General features: G+C 37.3%; 1 protein-coding gene across 1 annotated transcript in view; it reads left to right on the plus strand.

The window, feature by feature from the left end:
* LOC119820551 (leucyl and cystinyl aminopeptidase) overlaps nt 1-24,852 on the plus strand; it is a 117,168-nt gene that overhangs the window by 48,895 nt on the left and 43,421 nt on the right. Inside the window, exons 2-6 of the mRNA XM_038339008.2 lie at nt 10,813-11,653; nt 17,101-17,239; nt 18,430-18,561; nt 23,636-23,756; nt 24,592-24,746. Coding sequence (XP_038194936.1) covers nt 10,813-11,653; nt 17,101-17,239; nt 18,430-18,561; nt 23,636-23,756; nt 24,592-24,746 — 1,388 coding nt within the window. The remainder of the gene's footprint in view (nt 1-10,812; nt 11,654-17,100; nt 17,240-18,429; nt 18,562-23,635; nt 23,757-24,591; nt 24,747-24,852) is intronic.

A 24,852-nucleotide genomic window follows, 5' to 3' on the forward strand; every position in this document is an offset into this window, starting at 1 on the left:
CATCTATCTGCATCCTTATTTTGAGCCCAATACTCACTACATAGTCCTTATGACATCTTATAAATTCATCATATCTACACTATAGGTAAGGAGACTAAGACTAGGACAAGTCATCTCTTTCAGCTCTAGTAGTCAATAAAAGCTAAGATTTAAACATTCATCTGACAAACTATAATCTCTATATTATGCTGTTAATTAAATAGTTCTGACCAGCTATCTGAAAAGCATATTAAATATATCGTCGTTCATATGCTGTGCTTCCCTAATTCCCGTTGCTTTCTTTCATGGATATGGGGCAGTGACATAAAGGGTCAGGGAAAGAGATGAAGAAAACTACAGAAAGACAAACTGAAAACATGTATTCTCAATCTCAGGGTCTGGTTTTCCTTATTTCTTTTATTATTTATTTATTTATTTATATTAAAAATTTCCGACTCCTCCCCGCCTCCCATTTACCCCCCCTCCCCCCTCCACTCCCCTTCCCTCTCCAGTCCAGAGAGCAGTAAGGGTTCCCTGCCCTGTGGGAAGTCCAAGGTCCTCCCCCCTCCATACAGGTCCAGGAAGGTGAGCATCCAAACAGGCCAGGCCCCCCCAAAGCCAGTATGGGTAGTAGGATCCAAATCCAGTGTCATTGTCCTTGGCTTCTCAGCAGTCCTCATTGTCCGCCGTGTTGAGGGAGTCCGGTTTTATCCTATGCTTTTTCAGTCCCAGTCTAGCTGGGCTTGGTAAGCTCCGAATAGATCAGCTCTACCATCTCAGTGGATGGGAGCACCCCTCGCAGTCCAGACTTCCTTGCTTATGTTTTCCCTCCTTCTGCTCCTCATTTGGACCTTGGGAGCTCAGTCCGGTGCACCAATATGTGGCTCTGTCTCTATCTCCATCCATCGCCAGATGAAGGTTCCCTCACGGTCCTGACTTTCTTTCTCATGTTCTCCCTCCTTCTTCACCTAGTCAGGACCTTGGGAGCTCAGTCCGGTGCTCCAATGTGGGGCTCTGTCTCTGTCTCCATCCATCGCCAGGTAAAGGTTCTATGGTGATATGCAAGATATTCATCAGTATGGCTATAGGATCTGGCCTTTTCCGACTCCCTCTCCTCAGATGCCCATGGAACTAGCTGGGGGCATCTCCCTGGATACCTGGGAACCCCTCTAGGGTCAAGTCTCTTAATAATCCTAAGATGGCTCCCTTAATTAGGATATATGCTTCCCTGCTCCCATATCCACCCTTTCTATATCCCAAGCTCTCCCCATCCTCCCCTTGACACTTTTCTCTCCCCATCTCTCCTTACCCCCAACCCACCCCACCCCCAAGTTCCCAATTTTAGCCCGGCAAACTTGTCTACTTCCAATATCTAGGAGGATAACTATATGTTTTACTTTGGTTTCACCTTCTTATTGTCTTCTCAAGGATCATGAATTATAGGCTCGATGTCCTTTATTTATGGCTAAAAACCAATTATGAGTGAGTACATCCCATGTTCATCTTTTTGGGTCTGGGTTACCTCACTCTGAATAGTGTTTTCTATTTCCATCCATTTGCATGCAAAATTCAAGATGTCATTGTTTTTTACCGCTGAGTAGTACTCTAATATGTATATATTCCACAGTTTCTTCATCCATTCTTCCACTGAAGGGCATCTAGGTTCTTTCCATGTTCTGGCTATTACAAATAATGCTATTATGAACATAGTTGAACAAATGCTTTTGTAGTATGATTGGGCATCTCTTGGGTAAATTCCCAAGAGTGGAATTGCTGGGTCCTGGGGTAGGTTGATCCCGAATTTCCTGAGAAACCGCCACACTGCTTTCCAAAGTGGTTGCATAAGTGGCAATGACTGTTCTGTTTCTATATTATGAAATACCTTAAGGAGTATAGGTATTAGGTCTTCTTGGAAGTTCTGGTAGAATTCCGCATTGAAACCATCTGGTCCTGGGCTTTTTTTTTTTTTTTTTTTTTTTAGGTTTTTGATAACAGTTTCTAATTCTTTGTGACTAACAGGACTATTCAGATTGTTCACCTGGTCCTGGTTTAACTTTGGTATGTGGTACTTATCTAAAAAAATGTCCATTTCTTTTACATTTTCCAATTTTGTGGCATACAGGCTTTTGTAGTAAGATCTAATGATTCTCTGAATTTCCTCTGTGTCTGTGGTTATGTCCCCCTTTTCATTTCTGATCATATTAATTTGCTTGTTTCTCTCTGCCATTTGATTAGTTTGGCTAGGGGTTTGTCAATCTTGTTGATTTTCTCCAAGAACCAGCTTTTTGTTTCATTGATTCTTTGGATTGTTTTCTGTGTTTCTATTTTGTTGATTTCTGCCCTCAGTTTGATTATTTCCAGTCTTTTACTCCTCCTAGGTGAATCTGCTTCTTTTTTTTCTAGAGATTTCAGGTGTGCTGTTAAGTCTCCAAAGAGTGCTTTCTCCGTTTTCTTTAAGTGGGCACTTAGTGCTATAAATTTTCCTCTTAGCACTGCTTTCATTGTGTCCCATAGGTTTGAGTATGTTGTGTCTTTGTTTTCATTAAATTCAAGAAAGACTTTAATTTCTTTCTTTATTTCTTCCTTGACCCAAGTGTGGTTCAATAGTTGACTGTTCAGTTTCCATGAGTTTGTAGGCTTTCTGGGGGTAGCATTGTTGTTGAATTCTAATTTAATCTATGGTGATCCGATAAGACACAGGTGGTTACTAATTTTTGTTGTAACTGTGGAAGTTTGCTTTGTTACCAAGTATATGGTCAATTTTCAAAAAGGTTCCATGAGCCGCAGAGAAGAAGGCATATTCTTTCCTATTTGGGTGGAATGTTCTATAGATGTCTGTTAAGTCCATTTGGTTCATTACCTCCATTAGGTCTTTTAATTCTCTGTTAGGTTTCTGTCTGATTGACCTGTCCATTGGTGAGAGAGGAGTGTTGAAGTCTCCTACTATTAATGTGTGTGGTTTGATGGCTGCCTTGAGTTCTAGTAATTTTTCTTTTACATAAGTGGGTGCTTTTATATTAGGGGCATAGATATTCAGGATTGAGACCTCATTTTGATGGATTTTTCCTGTTATGAGTATAAAGTGTCCCTTTCCATCTCTTCTGACTGATTTTAGTTTGAAGTAAACGTTGTTAGAAATTAGTATGGCCACACCCACTTGTTTCTTAGGACCATTTGCTTGATATAACTTTTCCCAATCCTTTACTCTGAGTATATGTCTGTCTTTGTGGTTGAGGTGTGTTTCTTGTAAACATCAGAATGTTGGCTCCTGTTTTTGTATCCAATCTATTATCCTGTGCCTTTTTATAGGTGAATTGAGTCCATTGATATTCAGTGATATTAATGACCAGTGGTTGTTAAATCCTGTCATTTTTTTCTGGTAGTAGAGCTTGTATGTTACCCTTCTTTGAGTTGTTCTGGTGAAGGGTCGCTAGATGTCTGAGTTATTGTGGGCGTTGTTGGACTCCTTGGTTTGTGATTTTCCTTCTATTACTTTCTGCAAGTCTGGATTTGTGGCTATGTATTGTTTAAACCTGTTTTTGTCCTGGAATATCTTGTTTTCTCCATCGATGGTGAATGCTAGCTTTGCTGGGTATAGTAGTCTGGGCTTGCATCCATGTTCCCTTATTGTCTTTAGCACATCTATCCAAGACCTTCTGGCTTTCATGGTTTCCAGTGAGAAGTCAGGTGTAATTCTGATAGGTTTCCCTTTATATGTTACTTGACCTTTTTCCTTTGCAGCTCTTAATATCTGTTCTTTATTCTGTATGTTTTGTGTTTTGATTATTATATGGCATGGGGATGCTTTCTTTTGATCAAGTATATTCGGTGTTCTGTAGGCTTCTTGAACCTTCATAGGAATATCCTTCTTTAGTTTGGGGAAGTTTTCTTCTATAATTTTGTTGAATATATTTTCTGGGCCTTTGAGTTGTAATTCTTCTCCTTCTTCTACCCCAATTATTCTTAGGTTTGGTCTTTTCATGGTGTCCCAGATTTCCTGGATGTTTTGTGTTAAGAATTTGTTGGATTTGTTTTGTTCTTTAATCTGTGAGTTTATTTCCTCTATAGTATCTTCAGAGTCTGAGATTCTTTCTTCCATCTCTTGTATTCGGTTGGAAATACTTGTCTCTGTAGTTTCTGTTCGTTTACTCAGAATTTCCATTTCCAGTCTTCCCTCAGATTGTGTTTTCTTCATTACCTCCATTTCATTTTTCAGGTCTTGTACTGTTTCCCTTACCTGTTTGATTGCATTTTCTTGTTTTTCTTGGGTATCTTTGAGAGATTTATTTATTTCGTCTACCTTTTTGTTTGTCATCTCCATTTCTTTATGGCAGTTTTTACCTCCTGTTTAAGGTCCTCTATTATTTTCATAAAATACTATTTAAGGTCGGTTTCTTCTATTTCTTCTGGAGTAGGGTGTTCAATTCTTGTTGTTTCAGAATGTCTGGATTCTGGTGATGTCATGTTGCCTTTCATGCTGTTGGAGTAGTTCTTGCATTGGCACCTGCCCATCTCTTCCTTCAAATGGAGCCAGGAGGGACTTGGTGTCTTAGACCAATCTTTGCTCTGACTGAATCTGGTTGGATCTCCTCAGTGCGGGAGTAGGAGCTATTCCTTGCAGCACAATCTGAAAGAGCCCGCACTCCATTGTCGGAATCCTCAGACCTGCCTGAAGGGCTGCCTCTCACCCCTTTGGGTGGATGGCCTTAGTACAGGAGCAGGACACTTGCATACACTAGGGAAGGCGGTCCAGATGGAACTCCACTGCACTGGATCAGGGATTCCTGGTAGCCCAGGGATGCTGCAGGAACAAAGGGCCAAGGTGGGGGCAGGTTTGGATGGAGTATCACACAGTGAACCTTGCAGCACAATCTGAAGGAGCCGCTTGCACTCCCTTGCCGGACTCCTCAGACCTGCCTGGAGGGCAGCCTCTCACCCCTTTGGGTGGATGGCCTTAGTAGAGTAGCAGGACACTTGAATACACTAGGGAAGGCTTGGGAGAGGCAGGGACGTGAGTGATAAAGACACCCCTGCACCCTGAGCTGAGGGAGGGGGGCTGTATTCTCTTCCAGGGAAGGTCGCCCCAGGGTCGCACACACTCACCAGTCCAGATGGAACTCCACTACATCGGATCAGGGATTTCTCTGATTTTCCTTATTTCAATTTTCCCAGCTGTAGTGTAGGACTTTATAGATGTAGATTTCCCTCTGTGATGCTACACCACTCATTCTTCCAAGCCAAAGGAGCATCATTTTGTACTTTCTACCTCTGTCATATGACTAGTTACTCCCACCACCTGAATCATAATCTAGTACATATTTATCTGGACTTCCATAGCCCAGATCCATTGCTTTCAAACTATCTGATTCAAACACCCAGGGTATCTTCTTTTTTAATGTAGGTGTTTGTTGAAACCTTTAATCCATTGTTGATTATATAAGAAAGAATTATTAGAGAAAATGAAAAAAAAGATATGCAAAAGTAAGTTTCATTTTAATAGAATTGAATTCAACAGACATGAAATTACTGTCTGATTGTAATAAAAAGGTTTTAGATACTAATTTTCTATGACTTTTCTATCACAGAAGGGTAATAAACAGTTTGCAAATTAGCTGTGGACCATGAACATTGAGTCTAGGTACAGCATCTGAGGGATAGAAATATGTCTAGTTTTCTTAGATTACAGCTACACAGATCCATGTTATTTAGAAGTGAAATTTTAACTAGGGATTTGTTGTGTTACAGACAGTGTCTGTGTGTAGCTTTAGGAAGCTTCAGAAAACACTGATTTTGGGCTCGAGAGATGGTTCAACCAATAAAGGCCCTTCTCACAGCCAAAACGTCAAGAAAATATGCTGTTTCTTTAAGCTACTAGTTGTTTGTTTTATTTTTCAATTGTGAAATGTTTATAATATGAATTGTTAGATGTCAAGCTACTTATACATGCTAAGCAAGAAAACACATTTGTACGACAGGTAAATTATGCCTCTACTGTTTATATTTGTACATGTGAAACTTCACTTTCCTTTTTGTTTGTTTCTTTTATATTTGGAAGGGAAAGGGGGAAATAATGTAATTATATTATAGGATACTGTTTTTAGATGGGATAAGTCCAATTAAAGTATAGAGTAACCTTGTAATTATACTAAAATTAAAGTATATTGACATAATATAAAACAAACAAGCAAGTTGAGTGTGCTATCTTTTGATTGGCCCTAATAACAGTAGGTTTCCCCAAGTTGATATTTAAATGGAAAGAATTGTATACATTAGAACTGTGTGCTTGTAATACTCAGTAAAATATAACAGTTTAGTTTGCTTTTTTACTGAAAGAGTAAAGTTCTATGTAAATATTAATATGATATAGTGTTTAATAATAAAAATAAGTTATCTGCATTTTGGCAGATTACTAACTGGCCAATTCTCAGATTTGATGAGGACAGGACGTGTTAAATGTTCAACTGTTAAATATTCCTTGGCTCTAAGTAGGTCATTGCTAAGCAGTTGTGTTGGATGATTTTTATGTCAGCTTGACACAAGATATGGTTATCTGGGAAGCAGGAATTTTTTTTAAGAGACCAGATATAAATGGAGACTGCTCTTTCATTCCTGGCTGCCCTGACCTGAATAACTGCACAAAAGCTATATTAATTACAACATTGTTTGGCTTATTATCTCAGGCTTCTTATCAATGAACTCACATCTTAAATTAACCCATTTCTATTATTTTATATTTTACCACAAGGCTCGTGGTTTACCTGTAAGATTTGGCATCCTTCTCATTCAGCAGCTGCATGGTGTCGCCTGACTCTGCCTCCTTTCTCTCTTCATTCAGTTTAGTTTTCTCATCTAGCTCTATTCTGCCCTGCCATAGGCCAAAACAGCTTTGTTAGCCGATGATAATAAAACATATTCACAGTATACAGAGGGAAATCCCAAATTAACCAGGTTTCTCTGTGTAGCCCTGACTGTCCTGAAACTTGCTCTGTAGATCAGGCCTCAAACTACCTGCCTCTGATCCACTTCTAGTTGGGTAGAAGGGCTTTTAATCAAGAAAATGCCTCCATAAGATTAGCCTACAGAAACTCTAACTAAGACAGCAGTCAGAATAAAAAAAGTTTTGGTGGATCTTAGTTGTTAAATGGAAATGCTCTAATAGTAAGCTGGTTCTTCATCCATTAACATTTACTGAATAAACAATACTGACTAGAACTCATACACATCTGGCTTGGTATGAGATGCTTAAGGAGCATAATTTCATCTCACAGAAGTTTAAACACATTATAAAGGTTAATAATTTATTAAGGGCTTACAAACAATTTTTTAATAATATTTCAATGTGAGATTGCATGAATAGAATGAATACCTTTGGTGGTATGGGTGAGAAATGACCACCAAGGGCTCATATATTTGAACACTCTGTTGATGGGTGGTGCTCTTTGGGTGGTTGTGGAACCTTTAGGAGGTTGAGCCTTGCTGGAGGAAATATATCACTGGGGCATGCTTTGAGAGTTTATAGCCTCACCCCATGTCCTGCTCCCCCCCTTCCTCTCTCTCTCTCCCCTTCCTATGTGTGGATGGAAATGTAGTCAGCCAGCTTCCTGCTCCTGCAGGCATGTTATATACTACCTACCTACTTGAGTGGACTCTTAACCCTTTAGATCCTAAGCCAAAAAAACAAAAACTTTTCTTAAGTTGATATTGTTCTTGATATTTATCACAACAGAAAAGTAACTAATACAACCCCCAAACAAGTATCCATTGAATTCAACCATCACAGGCAATATGGGGTACTATATTAAAACCTAAATTCTAAAAAACAGGATACTATAACCCTATTTTCTCACATGCCATTCACAGGAGGTGGGTAGGTAGCCACTTTCTAAATCCATACCTACAAATGAGTAGAAATTTTATTCAAAGAATCTTTGTTGTTGTTATTAATTATTATTATTATTATTACAAATTTTCACCTCCTCCCATTTCTCTCCCCCTCCCCCTCCCTCTCCAGTCCAAAGAGCAGTCAGGGTTTCCTGCCCTGTGGGAAGTCCAAGGTCCTCCCCCCTCCATCCAGGTCTAGGAAGGTGAGCATCCAAATAGACTAGGTTCCCACAAAGCCAGTACATGCAGTAGGAGCAAAACTCAGTGCCAATGTCCTTGGCTTCTCAGTCAGCCCTCCATGTAAGCCACGTTCAGAGAGTCCGGTTTGATCACATGCTCCATCAGACCCAGTCCAGCTGGCCTTGGTGAGTTCCCATTAGATCAGCCCCACCGTCACAGTGGGTGGGCACAACCCTCGCGGAGCTGACTTCCTTCCTCATATTCTCCCTCCTTCTGCTCCTCATTTGGACCTTGGGAGCTCAGTCCAGTGCTCCAATGTGGGTCTCTGTCTCTATCTCCATCCATCGCCAGATGAAGGTTCTATGGTGGTATACAAGATATTCATCAGAGTGGCTATAGTATAGGGCCAGTTCAGGCGCCCTCTCCTCAGCTGCTCTAGGAACAAGCTGGGGACATCTCCTTGGACACCTGGGAACCCCTCTAGAGTCCGGTCTCTTGCCAACCCTCAAATGGCTCCCTTAATTAAGATATATACTTCCCTGCTTCCATATCCACTCCTACATCCCAACTGTCCCATTCCCCCAAGTTCTCCCCATCCTTCCCTTCTCACTTCTCTCTTTTTTTAAGGTAGCATAATTTTTACAAAATTCAGAGTGGAGAAGTAGAAAATGGTTGGCCATCTTACTTGAGTTTCTGTGTTCCCTAAGTCAGAAGTGAACAAAAGTATGAATGACAGCTAACTCTTAAAAAGAAAAAAAAAGTTTTCTTGATTAATGCTCTAGTGAATTTAGTTATACAATAACAGGTATAAACCAATGTGAATGAAGGTAGAAAGAGGAAATCATGACATTCAGCCAGAAAGAACTAAGAAATAAAAAAGACTTGTGGGGGAGAGAATGCAATATAATCGTCTGACTTGTTCTCAGATATATAAAACAGTCTGCTATGGCCTGAGCACACCCAGGATTAGTGTGATTGGTGTTCGTACCTTCTGATCAATGCTTCTGAAGTTGTATTCATGAAATTCACTGGGTAATTTCCTGAAATTCATACCTAGGAGGGAAGGAAACTGCCTATGTAAGAAGCTGCAATGTAATTAATATGGGTACTGTGGTCTTCATTCTGCATTTTGAGTAGCACAGTTTTAAACTTTACCCTAATAGTAGCAGTTCTTTTATTTTGTAAGTTATGAGTTACTACTGTTCACTTTTTATTGAGAACTATATTTTTCTGGGTATTAAGTAGTTAATGTCAGTTTTGTTCTGATGATGATGAATAATATTTTTAATAATTTCATTGCCAGATACCAAATTGTTAAAAGTGTTTCCCTTTCATTAAATTAATATGGGTCAGAAGATACGGTGCATTAGTGAGATTAAAATTTGAAATTATATATTTTTAGAATCTGGGCTCAAATATCAATTATATAAGTAAATATCTATATGGCTTTGATATTAAATCAGTCCATTTCTGTTTGTTTTTTCCTGTCTTAATTTTTGCCGCTTATAGAACTGTTGTTAAGATTAGAAAATTTAGTTGTAAAGTGCCTTGTGAGAACAAGTTAAACATGATTTCAATTTGATGAACCTTGAAATCTCTTAAAAGATGTAATTTTTTAAATACAAAATAATGAATGTCCCATTCTAAGTTATTGATAGATATGTAGTACTTTTTTTTACCCCTTTGCTTCTTGAGACCTTTCTCCTAAGTGATTCTTGGCAAATGGATCAAATGGCTCCCACCACTTTCCTGACTCGGGATATGCTGGCACTCGTGGTGCTTGTTCTGTGTTTAAGGGTGGGAAAAGTACTTGTGAAAGTTACAGAAGGTGAAAAAGCAGGTTTTTGAACTGGAGTTTGATCTGTTTTCCAAGTTTTTTGTCCATGTTACTGTTTCTCACTTATCGAAATTTCCTAAGTAATTTTCTTCTATCAGTTTACTGTAGTGCAGAAACATCCTGAGGGAAACAATAGCCCATGCTCTTGAGGAGCCATCTTTTAAGCCTAGAAGTAGGCAGACCCATTTCTAATTTGCCCAAGGGAGAGAGGGACTCAGGAAGGAGACCCACACAGACCTTACAACCTGGATTGCAGTATTTGGCCAAGAATTCCAGACCCTAGAAGAAAGACATTGACTACAGTTCTTTGGGCTCCACTGAGTTCTGTTTAAAAACAGACACAGGCAGAGATGGCCAGAGTAACATCCTCTAATGTCAAGTCTAGAACCCAGGGTATTAGGTAGGACAGTATTAAAGAATGCACCATAAAATCACAGCTGTTAAAAAAATTACTATACTTTCCTTATTAAAAGAAAAAAACTCAAGTAAAATATCACACACACCAAAATTAGCCAGGCCTCAAATCTGAATACATCCCAGCAAGCCGCTATATAGCTACAGTTCTCATTCTTTTTCACTGTCAGATATTCTATTTTTACGCACTTAGTGACCACTAACAATAAAAAAAATCTGTGACAGAAAAACAATTAGCATTATACCTTCTTTCTTTAATATTAGCCTATATGCTAGTTTTTTGTTTTGTTCTTATTTTAATTTTTTATACTATATTCATGAATATAGTATACTTTTTTATGCATGCTTGAGTTTTTAATGAGCAACTCTAGACTGTAAAGCCTCTATTTAATTCTAATAGACTTAATGTAGAAATAAGTCTTAGTGATTAAAAAAAACTTACTAAATTTGGTGTTTCTAAGAAACATTGTATTAAGAGCTCTCCCCCACTTCTGTCTTATCTTTATGTCTTAATTTTGTAGATCGACTTCAACTTCCAAGGAATATGATTGAAAACAGCATGTTTGAAGAAGAACCAGACGTTGTAGATTTAGCCAAAGAACCTTGTTTACATCCTCTGGAACCTGATGAAGTGGAATATGAGCCCCGGGGTTCAAGGCTATTAGTGAGAGGTCTTGGTGAACATGAGATGGATGAGGATGAAGAGGATTATGAGTCGTCTGCGAAGCTGCTGGGCATGTCCTTCATGAACAGAAGCTCAGGGCTTCGAAACAGTGCAACAGGCTACAGGCAGAGTTCAGACGGAACTTGTTCAGTACCCTCTGCCAGGACCTTAGTGCTCTGTGTTTTTGTCATTGTGGTTGCTGTCTCTGTAATCATGGTGATTTATCTACTGCCTAGATGTACCTTTACCAAAGAAGGCTGCCGCAAAAGAAACCAGTCAACAAGCCTAATTCAGCCAATTGCTACAAATGGGAAATTGTTCCCGTGGGCACAAATTAGGCTTCCTACTGCCATTATGCCTCAGCGCTATGAACTTAACCTACATCCAAACCTAACCTCAATGACATTCAGGGGTTCTGTGACAATTTCACTTCAGGCTCTTCAAGCCACATGGAATATCATTCTCCATAGCACAGGACATAATATTTCAAGAGTGACATTTATGTCAGCAGTTTCAAGTCAAGAAAAACAAGTTGAAATCCTGGAATATCCATATCATGAACAAATCGCCATTGTTGCCCCTGAAGCCCTTCTAGCAGGTCACAATTATACCTTGAAGATAGAGTATTCAGCAAATATATCTAACTCTTATTATGGGTTTTATGGCATCACCTACACAGATAAAAGTAATGAGAAAAAGTATGTAAACCTCCTAAATGGTTTTTGTGTCCTTCTGCTTGTAACTTCTGCAGTGCAGGTCCTTTTGCCCACACCACAAATGTTTTTACATGTTTTTAAATTTAGTAAGTTATGTGTAATATGTAAAAATATACTATTCTCTTAGGTAGATTTGTGATGGAAGAGAATAGGAGTATGGTAGAAGGGGTGAGAGATTATATTCTTTATCATCACAAACTAACAAACTTTTCTTGAGCTTTTCATATTTTATGAGATGAATAGAGCTTTTCATGTTTTATGAGATGAATAGTGTCATCTTTCCCTGAAACTGCAGACAGAAATTTTAGGAGGTACTTAATGAGTTGGAAAAAGAGGGTATGAAATGTGGCATACATATATCATTCTTAGTTTATTTATTACTGGTTTACTTTTTAAAATGCCAGTTTGACTGTGGAATCTTTAAATGTGTAGGAAAGAATCATATCTCAAAAAAAATAATACACAATATAAGAGTATTTCATAGTGTAGTTTATTATACTTTGTTGTTTAATCTTCATATTCATACCATAGATGGGTTTTCTGAAAGATGTAGTATATATTACTATGGAATATTCACAAATAATGATAATGTCATCTCTCCTCTGTGCACAAGACTACTTATGTGTCCTTTATGTTAGTAGAGCATTCTTACATAATGCACTCATAACATTCGGTAAACTAGTTTAAGAACTATTGACACTCGCCAGTTGACTAATGTATATTAATATATTGTTGTTGTTTTGTTCACTGTTTTAGAGTTTTTATTTTCAGTTTATTGAAAGAAAAGATACTTTTAAAAAATATTTTATTGTTTTTATTGAGCTATACATTTTCTACATTTCCCTCTCTTCCACCCCTCCCCTTCTACCCTCTACCATGACCTCCACATTGCCGATTTACTTATGAGACCTTGTCTTTTTCATCTTCCTATGTAGATCCTTGTATATCTCTCATAGGGTCCTCTTTGTTGTCTAGTTTCTCTAGGATTGTGGACTATAGGCTGGTTTTTCTTTGTTTTATATCTAAAAGCCACTTATGAGTGAATACATATTATATTTGTCTTTCTGGGTTGGGGTTACCTTACTCAATACAAATATGAAAAAATATTTTTAAAAGAGTAATTTTACTAATTGAAAATAAAAAGAACGTGTTAGTTCTTTTTTTCCACACAAGAGACATATCTAATTCACTATAGAATGGATGTTTCTTTCTTAGCTTTTGTCAAACAATAGAAAAAAATTCTTTTCTTTCTCAGTTATCCAAAAACACTCAAGTACTAAATAGGGGTTTTGTTTTTTTTTTAGTACAAGTCTGCAACTCTCTTTTGGGTATTAAGAATTATCAAAAGCTGCTTCAATTTTCTTTTCATATCAAATTGTGCATCTGCTCTTCACATATATTTGAGGATTTTATACTGGTAGTTAGAATTTGAAACATATGGTTATATTTTAGTGACCTCTACTTAATTTTAATGTCAGATAAATGACAATTTTTCTTTTATATATAATTTTAAAACAAATAAAATGCTGTATGTATATTTTAGTTGTTGAATGATTATCTAAAATTGAGCACAAATTTGAGATTGTAATGGTAGCCTTGTAGTTTTTAGCTTTAGTTATTGGTTTGTAATCTCTGTCATCTCTAGGAAATACAGTATTTTGCTCCCTATTTGCAGTGTACATTTTGTATGTAGAATTATCCACATATATAGATAGATAGACATACAAACAGACAGACACACCATGCACATTATAAGACAGTGGCTTAATAATTGCAAACAGAACTCTAAGACAAGCTCCAGAGCTATCTCATCAAATTAGATTATTTCTATGGAATCTTTGGGCCTATTGGTACATAATGGGAAGAATAAATGCTGTGTAGTGGAATCCAGTGATTTTTTAGTATAAGCATATGTGAATTCTTGACATGGGCTGAATTGAGTTATGGTACGTGTTAGAAAAATGTGGGACTTGAAACTAAGAAATAGAGAATTTAAAATAGTATTTTAAACTGGTTTGGAACAAACAATCTAAGTTTATTTACCTGCTTGTTAGTAACAGTGAAGGTCCCACATGATTGTCTATCTTGAGAGAGGATAAAAGTTTAATTCATTCTTACCTTCAGGATGTCTGAAAACTATTAATCCTACAAAATTTTGTGTGGGTGTGTGTCTTACAGTTTTGCTGGAGACTTTTATACTACCCTCCATTATAAATATTTAAATAAATATTTAAACTGAGGAAATGATTAGGGAGATGCATTTCTTGTTGCTTGGAAGGCAGATTTTCTCATCATTATACCACCAACACTCTTGTTGCCTGGAAAATCATAATGTCTGATGCTTTGAATAGACATTGCTTGTGGTCAGGAAATTACCTACTTTCCACACTGTTATAAATGTAGCGTAGGCCTATTTTTATCTCTGCACTTGTTTTCATTAGTAGAGGTGATTATGCTAGCTTTCGGTGTACAGTTCTTTCACACTACTTATTGCTAACAGTTTGAAGATCTTCATTATCTGGCCTTTGTTTTTTCTCATAGCCCATACTCTATTATGCTGAACTCTGTATTTCCTAAAATTAAGGATAACAGTAGCCAATACTTATTGGGAACTGAAACACTATAACTGCTCAGAGCATTTTGTTTCTTTAGTCTTCTGCCTTCCCTTGTCAAACTCACTAAGAAATACTGATATATTCATAATAGCCAAGGACAAAGGTACATATAGTAATAGACTGGCAGAGAGGGAATGCAAACCCATGTTTCTTAACCACTGAATTGAACTGCTTCCCCGGTTCACACTTCTTTTCTTTGAATGTTATTTTTACCAGTGTTAAGGATTCTCTTACTCAACCCCCATCTAATTCCTGTCTTCAAATTAGATTGAGAAAATGCTGTAACAAGTTTTTTTGAAAGCAGACATAGTCACAAGAAAGAATAGGCATCTCTTATTCATAATAGAGAACACATTGTGTCTTCAGAAAGCAGCATTCTCAGAGAAGTTTGAGTGAGTTATTATATTGCTTGAACAATAATTAAAATTTTTGTTTGTTTTATTTTTGCTTGGTTTAGTTTTTCTTAGAATGTTAGGATATATATATATATATAATGTTAGGATATATATATATAATGTTAGGATATATATATATATATATATATATATATATATAGAGAGAGAGAGAGAGAGAGAGAGAGAGAGAGAGAGAGAGAGAGAGTCAGACGTGATGGAATGTACTTGCATTCCCAGCACTTGGGAAGTAGAGGCAGCAGGAGGATCAGAATTTCAATACAGAATACAGGTGTATGTGTATGGTGTGTGTATGTGTGTACATGTGTATGTAGATATAGTGAGTATGAGGCCAATTTGGGATATTTACCACCTGTCTCAGCTGAGCAGTAGTGGCTCATGCTTTTAATCCCAGCATTTGGGAGGCAGAGGCAGGTGGATCTCTGTGAGCTTGAGGCCAGCCTGATCTACAGAGTGAGTTCCAGGATAGCCAAGGCTACACAGAGAAACCATGTCTCAAAAAACAAAAGACTGTCTCAAGCAAAGAGAAGAATGCTATGATGTAATTTTTATTCTTAAATAGACCTTCTAATGTGAATAATAGGGATAAAATTGGGCTTTATCCCATTCCTTTAACTAGGTAAAAATGTTGGCCATTAGAAATGTTGGCATAAGCCGGGCGGCGGTGGCGCACGCCTTTAATCCCAGCACTCGGGAGGCAGAGGCAGGTGGATCTCTGTGAGTTCGAGACCAGCCTGGTCTACAAGAGCTAGTTCCAGGACAGGCTCCAAAGCTACAGAGAAACCCTGTCTCGAAAAACCAAAAAAAAAAAAAAAAAAAAACCCAAAAAAAGAAATGTTGGCATGGCGGTTGGAAAGATGGCTTAGAGGTTAAGAGCACTGGCAGCTCTTCCAGAGGTACTGAGTTCAATTCCCAGCAACCACATGGTGGCTTACAACCATCCATAAATGAGACCTGGGGTCTCCTCTTCTGTCAGGCAGGAATATATACAGGCCAAACACTGTATACATAATAAAAAAATTTAAAAACAACAGAAAAATGTTAGCATGGTTATTACATGAAGTTCACGCTGGCTTTTCTGGGCCCATTCTTATCAGGAAAGACGTTAATGATTTAAGTGTGGGAAAGTTTTGTACTTTCCTAGAATTAGTAATAAGCATCTATATAGAACCACTCATGTAGTATACAAATGTTTTGTTTTTGTAGCGTTTTACTGGATTCTGACTAAACTCTGGGCTTGGTGCAGGGAATCCTGTCTAAACCATAACATCTGATAAAAAACTGATATATAAGTTGCAGACTTGACAGAGTCATATGGCTAATGAATGTGGACTCTAAATCCAGTTTTCTCTTTTTTGCTTATCTTCTAAAAGTGAAGTCTAAGTACTGAAATCAGAGGGTGCCATGCGGGTGCCTGTGGCTGCTATATAAGCTGGTACAAGAGAGGTGCACTTGCCCTGATACTCTGCATGGTCTTCCATATGGAGATCAGTTTTCTTCCTTGATTTGAAATCTACCATTAACTCATGCTTATTTTTGTGCTTTTCACATGACCAAAAGTCCAGTTTCTTTGTATGTATTGTAGTCTTAACTGCTGCTGTTGTGGTGTGGAAGGGAGCATATCCTTTCTGTTCATCCTTGAAAAGAAAAAGGAGGGCTGGAGAGATGACCCAGAGATTAAGAGCACTGATTGGTCTTCCAGAGGTCCTGAGTTAAGTTCCCAGCAACCACATGTGGCTCACAGCCATCTGTAATGAGATCTTGTGCCCTCTTCTGGTCAGCAAGCATACAGACAGACAGAACACTATACATAATAAATAAATAAATCTTTAAAAAAAAGAAAAGAAAAGAAAAAGAAAAGCAGAATACTGTTAAAGAACAAATGAAGCGAATGTTGTAGATTTGAGATTCAGTATTGTAAACCCAGATGTTTAATAGCAAATAGTGACAATCCTCCCTAAGGGCTTCATGTCGAAAACTCATTTAAGAAGCTACCTTTGTGAATCCCACCACACTCCGCAGCTGCCCCAGCTTATAGACACATACTGCCTTTTTCCTTTATGCTGCCTTCTTTTTCAAGTGTTTTTTTTCCCTTCTGTACTTTTATCAGGTATATTTGGTGTTCAAAGACCAATTCAGACTTTGTACTAGTTTCTCTACAGTTTCTTTAACTCCAGCAGAATTTCTTTTATGGCAATTGATACTCCTAATGTGTTTCCATTGTTAGGATATGATTTGAAGCCTGATTGAAGATGCCATTCTAGACTTTTGTCTCTCTTAGTTAATTGTGGGTCCTTTAAAGTCTGGAATTGTATTTGTCTTTATATCCCTAGTACTTGGCAGGGTGCCCTGTCTAGTAGATAGTCAATAACTATTGTATTGAATTTGTATTTATTTTTAGGTACTTTGCAGCAACTCAATTTGAACCTCTGGCAGCAAGATCTGCTTTTCCCTGTTTTGATGAGCCAGCATTTAAGGCCACATTTATCATCAAGATCACAAGGAATGAACATCATACTGCATTATCAAATATGCCTAAGGTACTGTGACATGAAGGTAAAATCTTTGGATGGACCTCTTATATCTAAGAACAGTTGGATTCCTTTTTTACTGTACTACTGGTAGGAATATTTAGATTCATATGTGTATATTTCTGAAATACTTAAATAAAAATGGAAAAATTTGCTAGGCTAAGGAACTCTTGAGGAAGGAAAAGACTGCAGGATTTAGAATGCATGAGTAGGAGTGTGAAGTGTTTTCTTGCTTTACAGTTGCACAAATACGAACACTATGAATTAGTACAAACCCAGGAAATTACTTGAGAAATAGTGAACTTGCTCTTCTAAGCAGTGTTGAGAGTGTGGAACTGTGATTATTCTTGGTGTTTTGGCAACTAAAACTTTGGATTGTTGTCATGTAGAAATGGACAACAAAAACAGGAGCCTCTTTCTTGAGTGTTAATTGTGTGGGAGATAGTAGAGGCAACACCCAGCAGAGGAGTTTTATGCTAATCATAACTTAGGGCTCCTTTTGTGTCTACCTGAATGGTTTTGTGTGTTCTGTGTGGTGCTTCGTAGAACCTGTGTAGCTAGGGGTGAGGAATAACCACAGCAGGCAGGTAATGCAAGCTACCCTCATAGACAGCAGACAGCACGATCCATCATTGTCACGGCCCTACTCGTAGCCAAAGTCTTCACCTTAATCATTAATCAGTCTCTTAGAGAGGTGGGCATCTACTTGTCTGATAACCCAAGTGTAACCAGATTCATGGTTGAGAAATCCTGAGAATTGCTGGCGTTTCTCACCTTCAGTCTGTTGCAGACTTCTCTAGTGACCTGACATATTTGATTCCACTAAGTTTTCCTTATGGAGCACTAGATTGTGTTAGAAGATATCTTAGCTACAGTTCCTTTTTCAAGTCAGTTGTCCTAAGGTTATGGGGTGGGGGAAGGAGTTGAGTTTTGCTACAATTTTTAAATGGAAAGACAGAACTAAAGCTCCCTGTGACTTAAATATACTGAGAGCCATGTTGGGGTTTTCATGATACTCCGTGTGTCCTCTTGATCAAGGGTGGTAGAAGAAACTGAAAGAAGAGGCTTTGTTCTCTAGAAATTTGTGTTGAAAGATTAAAATATGCAAGTATTATCTACATTAATTTTTAGTTTCTCAGTATATTTGTCATTGATTGCTTTAATTACAGAACTGTCATCTTTTTTCCCTTTGGCTATAGAAGTCATCGGTCCCTGCAGAAGAAGGACTTATTCGGGATGAATTTTCTGAAAGTGTTAAAATGAGCACATACCTGGTTGCTTTCATTGTAGGGGAGATGAGGAACCTGAGTTGGGATGTAAATGGAACCCTGGTATGTTCCTGTACTAATTCTCTGAATACCTATTTATATAGTAAGCTAGGTAGAACTAATTCTTTAATGTTTCTTGGTAGTTACCTTATGAAGACAAGCTTTTAGATCAAATTCTGATATTTTGTAACAGAAATACTACTTTTACTTAACTGTTGTGTTTATCTAAGTTGTTCTATTACCAGTAAAGACTTGGGAGTCAGATATTGAGTTGGAAACCTGAAAGACCAAAGAAGCCATGGAGGAGCAATCAGCTGACCTTCTCTACACTTCCTATACCAAAAAGAAAGTCCAAAAAACCCTGCTAATCCTGTGCCTCTGTATATGCTATGACTAGTTCTTGTCAACTAGTCACTGGCTCCACCCCTGATTCAAAGTTAACTTTATTAACACAGTCTCAGGGTGTGAATATCCCACAACACTTAACTCTTATTTATTGCCATTCATTTAATACCTGAAAATCAATAGTTTTCAAGTTCTTTATTTTATAGTAGAATCATTGTAAGACAACATAATATACTAGTATTTCTAGAACTGTACTGTAGAAAATATGATTGTCAGTAGCCTTATATAGCTCTTTAGGTTTAAACTAAAATGTATGGAGAATCTCTGCTTGCCATATTTCAAGAGTTATATTAGTTTGTGTGGCTATTTTTTTTTTTTTTTGGTTTTTCGAGACAGGGTTTCCCTGTAGTTTCTAGAGCCTGTCCTGGAACTAGCTCTTGTAGACCAGGCTGGCCTCGAACTCAGAGATCCGCCTGCCTCTGCCTCCCGAGTGCTGGGATTAAAGGCGTGCGCCACCGCCGCCTGGCTGTGGCTATTGATTATAATAGTATATTGGCTGTAAAAATTAGATGAGTACTCTTTAAAAAATTTAGTAGCCCGGCAGTTGTGGTGTGTGCCTTTAATACCAGCACTCAGAAGGCATAGGCAAGAGGATTTCTGTGAGTTTGAGGCAAGCCTGATCTACAAGAGTGAGTTCCAGGACAGCTAGGACTGTTAAACAGAGACAAAAAAAAAAAAGACAAAAAAAAAATAAACAACTTAGGTGCTGGTCTACAGATCAGCAGTGTTTCTAAGCATGTGAAAGGCTCTAGTTTCAATCCCCAAAACCAGAAGAAAAAAACAGCCCTTGTTGATTTTATTCATAGAGAATGTATACGATTGTTTAACTTAAGGGCCTAGTTTATTTCCATTTTCTCATAATTGCTGTTTTAATCAGGATATTTTGTTTTTCCTTGTCATTAGTACCCTTGTGTAAATAGTTATTTGATTTGAACTTTTATTTTATAGTAGAGATATAAACATTGATGATAGAGAAGAATTCGTTTTAAGTACCTACTTCCTATTTACTTTCCAGACCTGCCCCCAATCTGTCATTCTAGCTTGTTATTGATTACATTAAAATTTGTCATTTTGATATTTAAGACCATTCTTTACAAGCTCAACTGTATGTGCAGTTGTTCTAGAGTGAGTTCTTCCATCACTCCCAGTGTCCCAGTTTATTACCTAATATATAACCCATCGCCATGTATGCTTTACCCTGGGAGGAAAGTTTAAGAAAAGAGTTTCACAAATCTTTTTTGAATGGTAGGCAGAGGTTTTTATTCATCTGTATTAGATGGCAGAACAGTTTAACAAGAATATGTCTTTGGGGGGCTGAAGAGATGGCTCAGCGGTTAAGAGCATTGCCTGCTCTTCCAAAGGTCCTGAGTTCAATTCCCAGCAACCACATGGTGGCTCACAACCATCTGTAATGAGGTCTGGTGCCCTCTTCTGGCCTGTAGGCGTCTACATAGACAGATATTGTATACATAATAAATAAATAAATAAATAAATAAATAAATACAAAAAAAGATAGAATTGGTCCTTCATAATTACTAGCTCTAATCTCTTGAAAAGACTACATCCTGATCCCCTCTACACCTCATTTTTTAGGACTGTAATATATATACATAGATGCACAGGAAATAAAATCCATTTATATGTATATATGTATTATATATGCATAGGTAGAGTACACAATACATTTTTCCATATGTAACCATATCATTTAATCTTTTGCACACCAAGAGATTTAATCTCCTTTTTAGTGCTTCCTAGTAGTAAATTTTTTTTTAAACAGCATGAATAAACAATAGTTGTTTTTGGAGGCTGCTTGTTCATTCCCAGCTGCCCAGTCTTGAATAAGCACACAGAAATTGTATTAATTTAATCACTGCTTGGCCAATCACTTAAGCATATTGCTTAGTTCTTACATCTAGGATTAACCCATTTCCATTATTTTATATTTTACCATGAGGCTCGTGGCCTACTGACAAGATTCCAGCTAGCAGTTCACGTCTTCCCCGTCTGGCAGCTATATGACGTCTTGCAACTCCACCTTCTCTCCCAGCATTCAGTTTAGTCGCCCCCGCCCACTCGCCTAGCTCTACTCTGCCCTTTCACAGGCCAATCCAGCTTCTTTATTCTTTAACCACAGAAAACAACAGATGTACAGAAGGACTTGCCACACCAAATAGTTTTACTATTTTTCTACTTTTTTAGGAGGAAATGGATAGGGCTATACTTTGTATTAGCAGGCTGTGCTAGGAACTTCATGTTTCTCTTAAGGTTTTTTTTTTTTGTTCTGTTTGTTTCCTTGCTTCCTGCTTCTGTGTTTGTCATCGATGGGCTAGTTGGAAGAATTAATTTCATCAGTCAAATAGGAGTACCAAATCTGACATGTAGCATTTAACTAGAGCCCTCAATTGTACTATCAATATAATTTTAATTTATTCACAAACATGTTTTTGTTCAAAATTTCTAAAGTAATTTAAGTCATGTTAAGGTTCCTGTTGCTGTGATGAAACACCATAACCAAGAAACTTGAAGAGGGAAGGGTTTGTGTGGCTCACACTTTCGTAGCTCTGTTCGTCTCTGAAGGAAGTCAGGGCAGGAACTCAAATAAGGCAGGACCCTGGAAATGGAAGCTAATGGAGCTGTGGAGGGGTGGTGCTTACTAGCTTGTTTCTATGGGCGTTGATCAGCCTGCTTTCTTATATAACCTAAGGATAGCACTACCCACCATGAACTGGGCCCTCCCCTATCAATCTTTAATTAATAAAATGACCTAAAACTGGATCTTGTGGCAGCATTTACACAATTGAGGTTCCCTTCTTTCTCATGACTCTAGCTTGTGTCAAGTTGACATTAAACTAACCAGGACATATCCCAAGTGTTTTTCAATCATCCTGGTATACATTGCCCATTTGATATAATTTCCTTCTAGTTCATCTAATCAGTCATTAAGAAGAGACTCAATATATTCTTTATGTTAGGAATTCTTGCTTTTTGTAATGTGTTCAGTTAACTTGTTTTGGAAAGGCAATGGGTCCCTTAGATCCTACAGGCCATGTTATTACTTCACATGGTTCTGCTTTTGTTAGCTAGTTTTTGTTTTTATTACGTTAAGGCACAGACAGGTTAAACCTACCAGATCCTCTATTTTTCAGTTTTAAGAACCCTTTGCTCTAGATTAGCAGAGATCTCCATAGTTGTAGTTATAGAAATCTATTAAATGATCTTAGTAGTAGATGACAAGAAAGCATTTAGGCTTTAAGGCTTTAATATAGCTATTAAGGCCTACTTGCCAGTAGACTTTCATTTGACTGTGACTAATATATTTGTTTTTTTTTCTTTTTTTCTTTAATCATTTTATTAAGTTTCAACCCTTATGCTTTTTAACATCCTCCCGTACCACAAAACTGTACCCCAAATCACCATATAGTAGTAATTAGTGTTCTCTTACCCAACCCAAACTGTTGTTTAAGGCATGTTGTTTAGTGAAGACCTGTAATATTACTTACTCAGGAGGCTAAGGCAGGAGTATCACAGGTTCAAGATGTGCCTGAGCTACAAAATGAGTTCATACTGAGCCTGGAGAACTTACTGAGACCCTGTGTCCTAATAAAAAGTAGAAAGAGGCCTGGGGAAATGGCTTGAATGGTAGAGGGCTAGCCTAATATGCACATAGGCATATTTTAAATCCTTTAGACCACAAAATGGCAAAAAAAATTCTTAGATAAATTGTTCTCCTTGTTTTCCACTGTTTTATTATTATCTTAGAATAATGTTGATATAAATATAATGAAGAGATGATGTATATGTATTAAGACGTTAAAAGCACATGTTCTTTACTTTTTTTCTTTTCTGTTTCTTCTTTTCTTTTCTTTTTTTTTTTTAAGACAGAGTTACTCTCTGTAGCCTTGGCCATTCTGGAACTTTCTCTATAGACTAGGAAGCACTTTTTTTTTTCTTTAAGAAAAAGAAAAAGAATTAGAGAGTAAGAAAAAAATTCAAACTACCCCTTCTCCTAATAGTGTTCTAGGATTGAGAATAATTTCATCTCTTGGTCAAATTTCCGTTTCTTTAATAATCATATCATATGTACTTAAACTTTTCATTTGTCTACTAAATGGTAGGTAGAAAGCATAGGTATTTAAGCAACCTGTGTGCTTTTTTATATTTGCTTTTTCATGAGTGTGTACTCTGAAGTGAATGAGCAAGGTAAGATCTGAATTATAGTGAGGGTGTCTAATGATAGGATTTTTTTAATATTACATGATCCATAAAAGCAAGCCAACAACTGAAGTTAATATTTGTTTACTAATATGTATTTAGTGCCTACTGGAGTACTGGCATGATAATAGGTGCCAAAAGGATTAACACCTTAGTTTGTGCTGCAGATAACTCATCATCGCTGTAGTCCATAAATAAAAGCATTTCTATGTCATAGGAGTGTAAGATTGTAAAATTAGATAGGCTAGTGCATATAGTTTGCTCTGAGATGTAACACAGTTTATTTGAGATATTGGAAAAACTTTAAAAAATTAAAACACTAGGTTATTCTTTTGTGTGGATATGGATATAGATGACTTTTTCTGTATGGATAGGAAGAACTATAAGCAAGAGTTTCTATCCTGAAAGATCTCATAGTATGCACTTCTTGAATTTGCTGGTCCTAAGAGTGCCCAACTGAATGTCATGGCATTTTAATTTTACCTATCTTTATATTATGGATTATGTTTCTCTTTAGGTTTCTATATATGCTGTACCAGAAAAGATTGATCAAGTTCACCATGCCTTGAACACAACCGTAAAGCTCCTTGAATTTTATCAAAATTACTTTGAAATTCAATACCCACTTAAGAAATTGGGTAAGCTATTAATAGTGTCTTTGATTTTTAGTGCAATTTGTAATGAAGATTTGCTTCACAAATGATTTTTTAGAAAAAGCTTTTGCCAAAATTATTGGGGTTTTTTTGGTTTTTGTTTGTTTGTTTGTTTGTTTTGTTTTGTTTTTATTGGTTTTTTGATACTGGGTTTCTCCGTAGCTCTGGAGCCTGTCCTGGAACTAGCTGTTGTAGACCAGGCTGGCCTCAAACTCACAAACATCTGCCTGCCTCTGCCTCCCAAGTGCTGGGATTAAAGGCGTGTGCCACTACCACCAAGAAACATTGTTTATGTTGTAAAAATTGTATTTATTAAGATTATTTACAATCTATAAGTTTTTTAAACTTGAACTTTAAGTTACTTATATAACTTATAAGTTTATGGGGTTGTAGGAATTTGCTTAGAGCTCCATCTGGAGTTTAACTAACTTTCAAGAAATTTCCAATTCAAATATTAAAAAGTAAATACTGGGAGCCCATGAAAGCAAGATTTAACTTCTGTTCAGTGTGATGCTGGTTCTGAAGAACATAGTAGGATTTGACCTGGGCTTTGTCTTGCTTACTCTAGTCTGATTCACTGTGAGGGAAATGGGTCATTTTTTTCTTTGTTTGGAGACATTAGAATTGTTGATCACAAAAGGGTTCTATCATTTATTTCTTCCTCAGCTGACAGCCAGGTACATAGCATGTAGATCTAGAAAAAGGAAGATTCTCAGTGTTAAGGATCATGGAAGATCTCATTGTCTTTCCTGGGTAGAGAATCTTGACTTAGGGTGTCCCTTAGATGAGAAATTGATCTTTTCATTCTTGTTATGTCCAGATTTGGTGGCCATTCCTGATTTTGAAGCTGGAGCAATGGAAAATTGGGGCCTGCTTACGTTCCGAGAAGAGACTCTTCTGTATGACAATGCCAGTTCTTCAGTAGCAGATAGAAAACTGGTTACAAAAATCATCGCTCATGAGCTGGCACATCAGGTATCACCAACCAGTGCTCTTATGCAAAAAGCCCTAGAGTTTTAGTAAATACCTCCTGTGGTTTTAGTGTTGCTATTATATAGAAAATGATGCTTTTTAAATGCAA

Source organism: Arvicola amphibius, chromosome 8, assembly GCF_903992535.2.
Source record: "Arvicola amphibius chromosome 8, mArvAmp1.2, whole genome shotgun sequence".
Classification (NCBI taxonomy): domain Eukaryota; kingdom Metazoa; phylum Chordata; class Mammalia; order Rodentia; family Cricetidae; genus Arvicola; species Arvicola amphibius.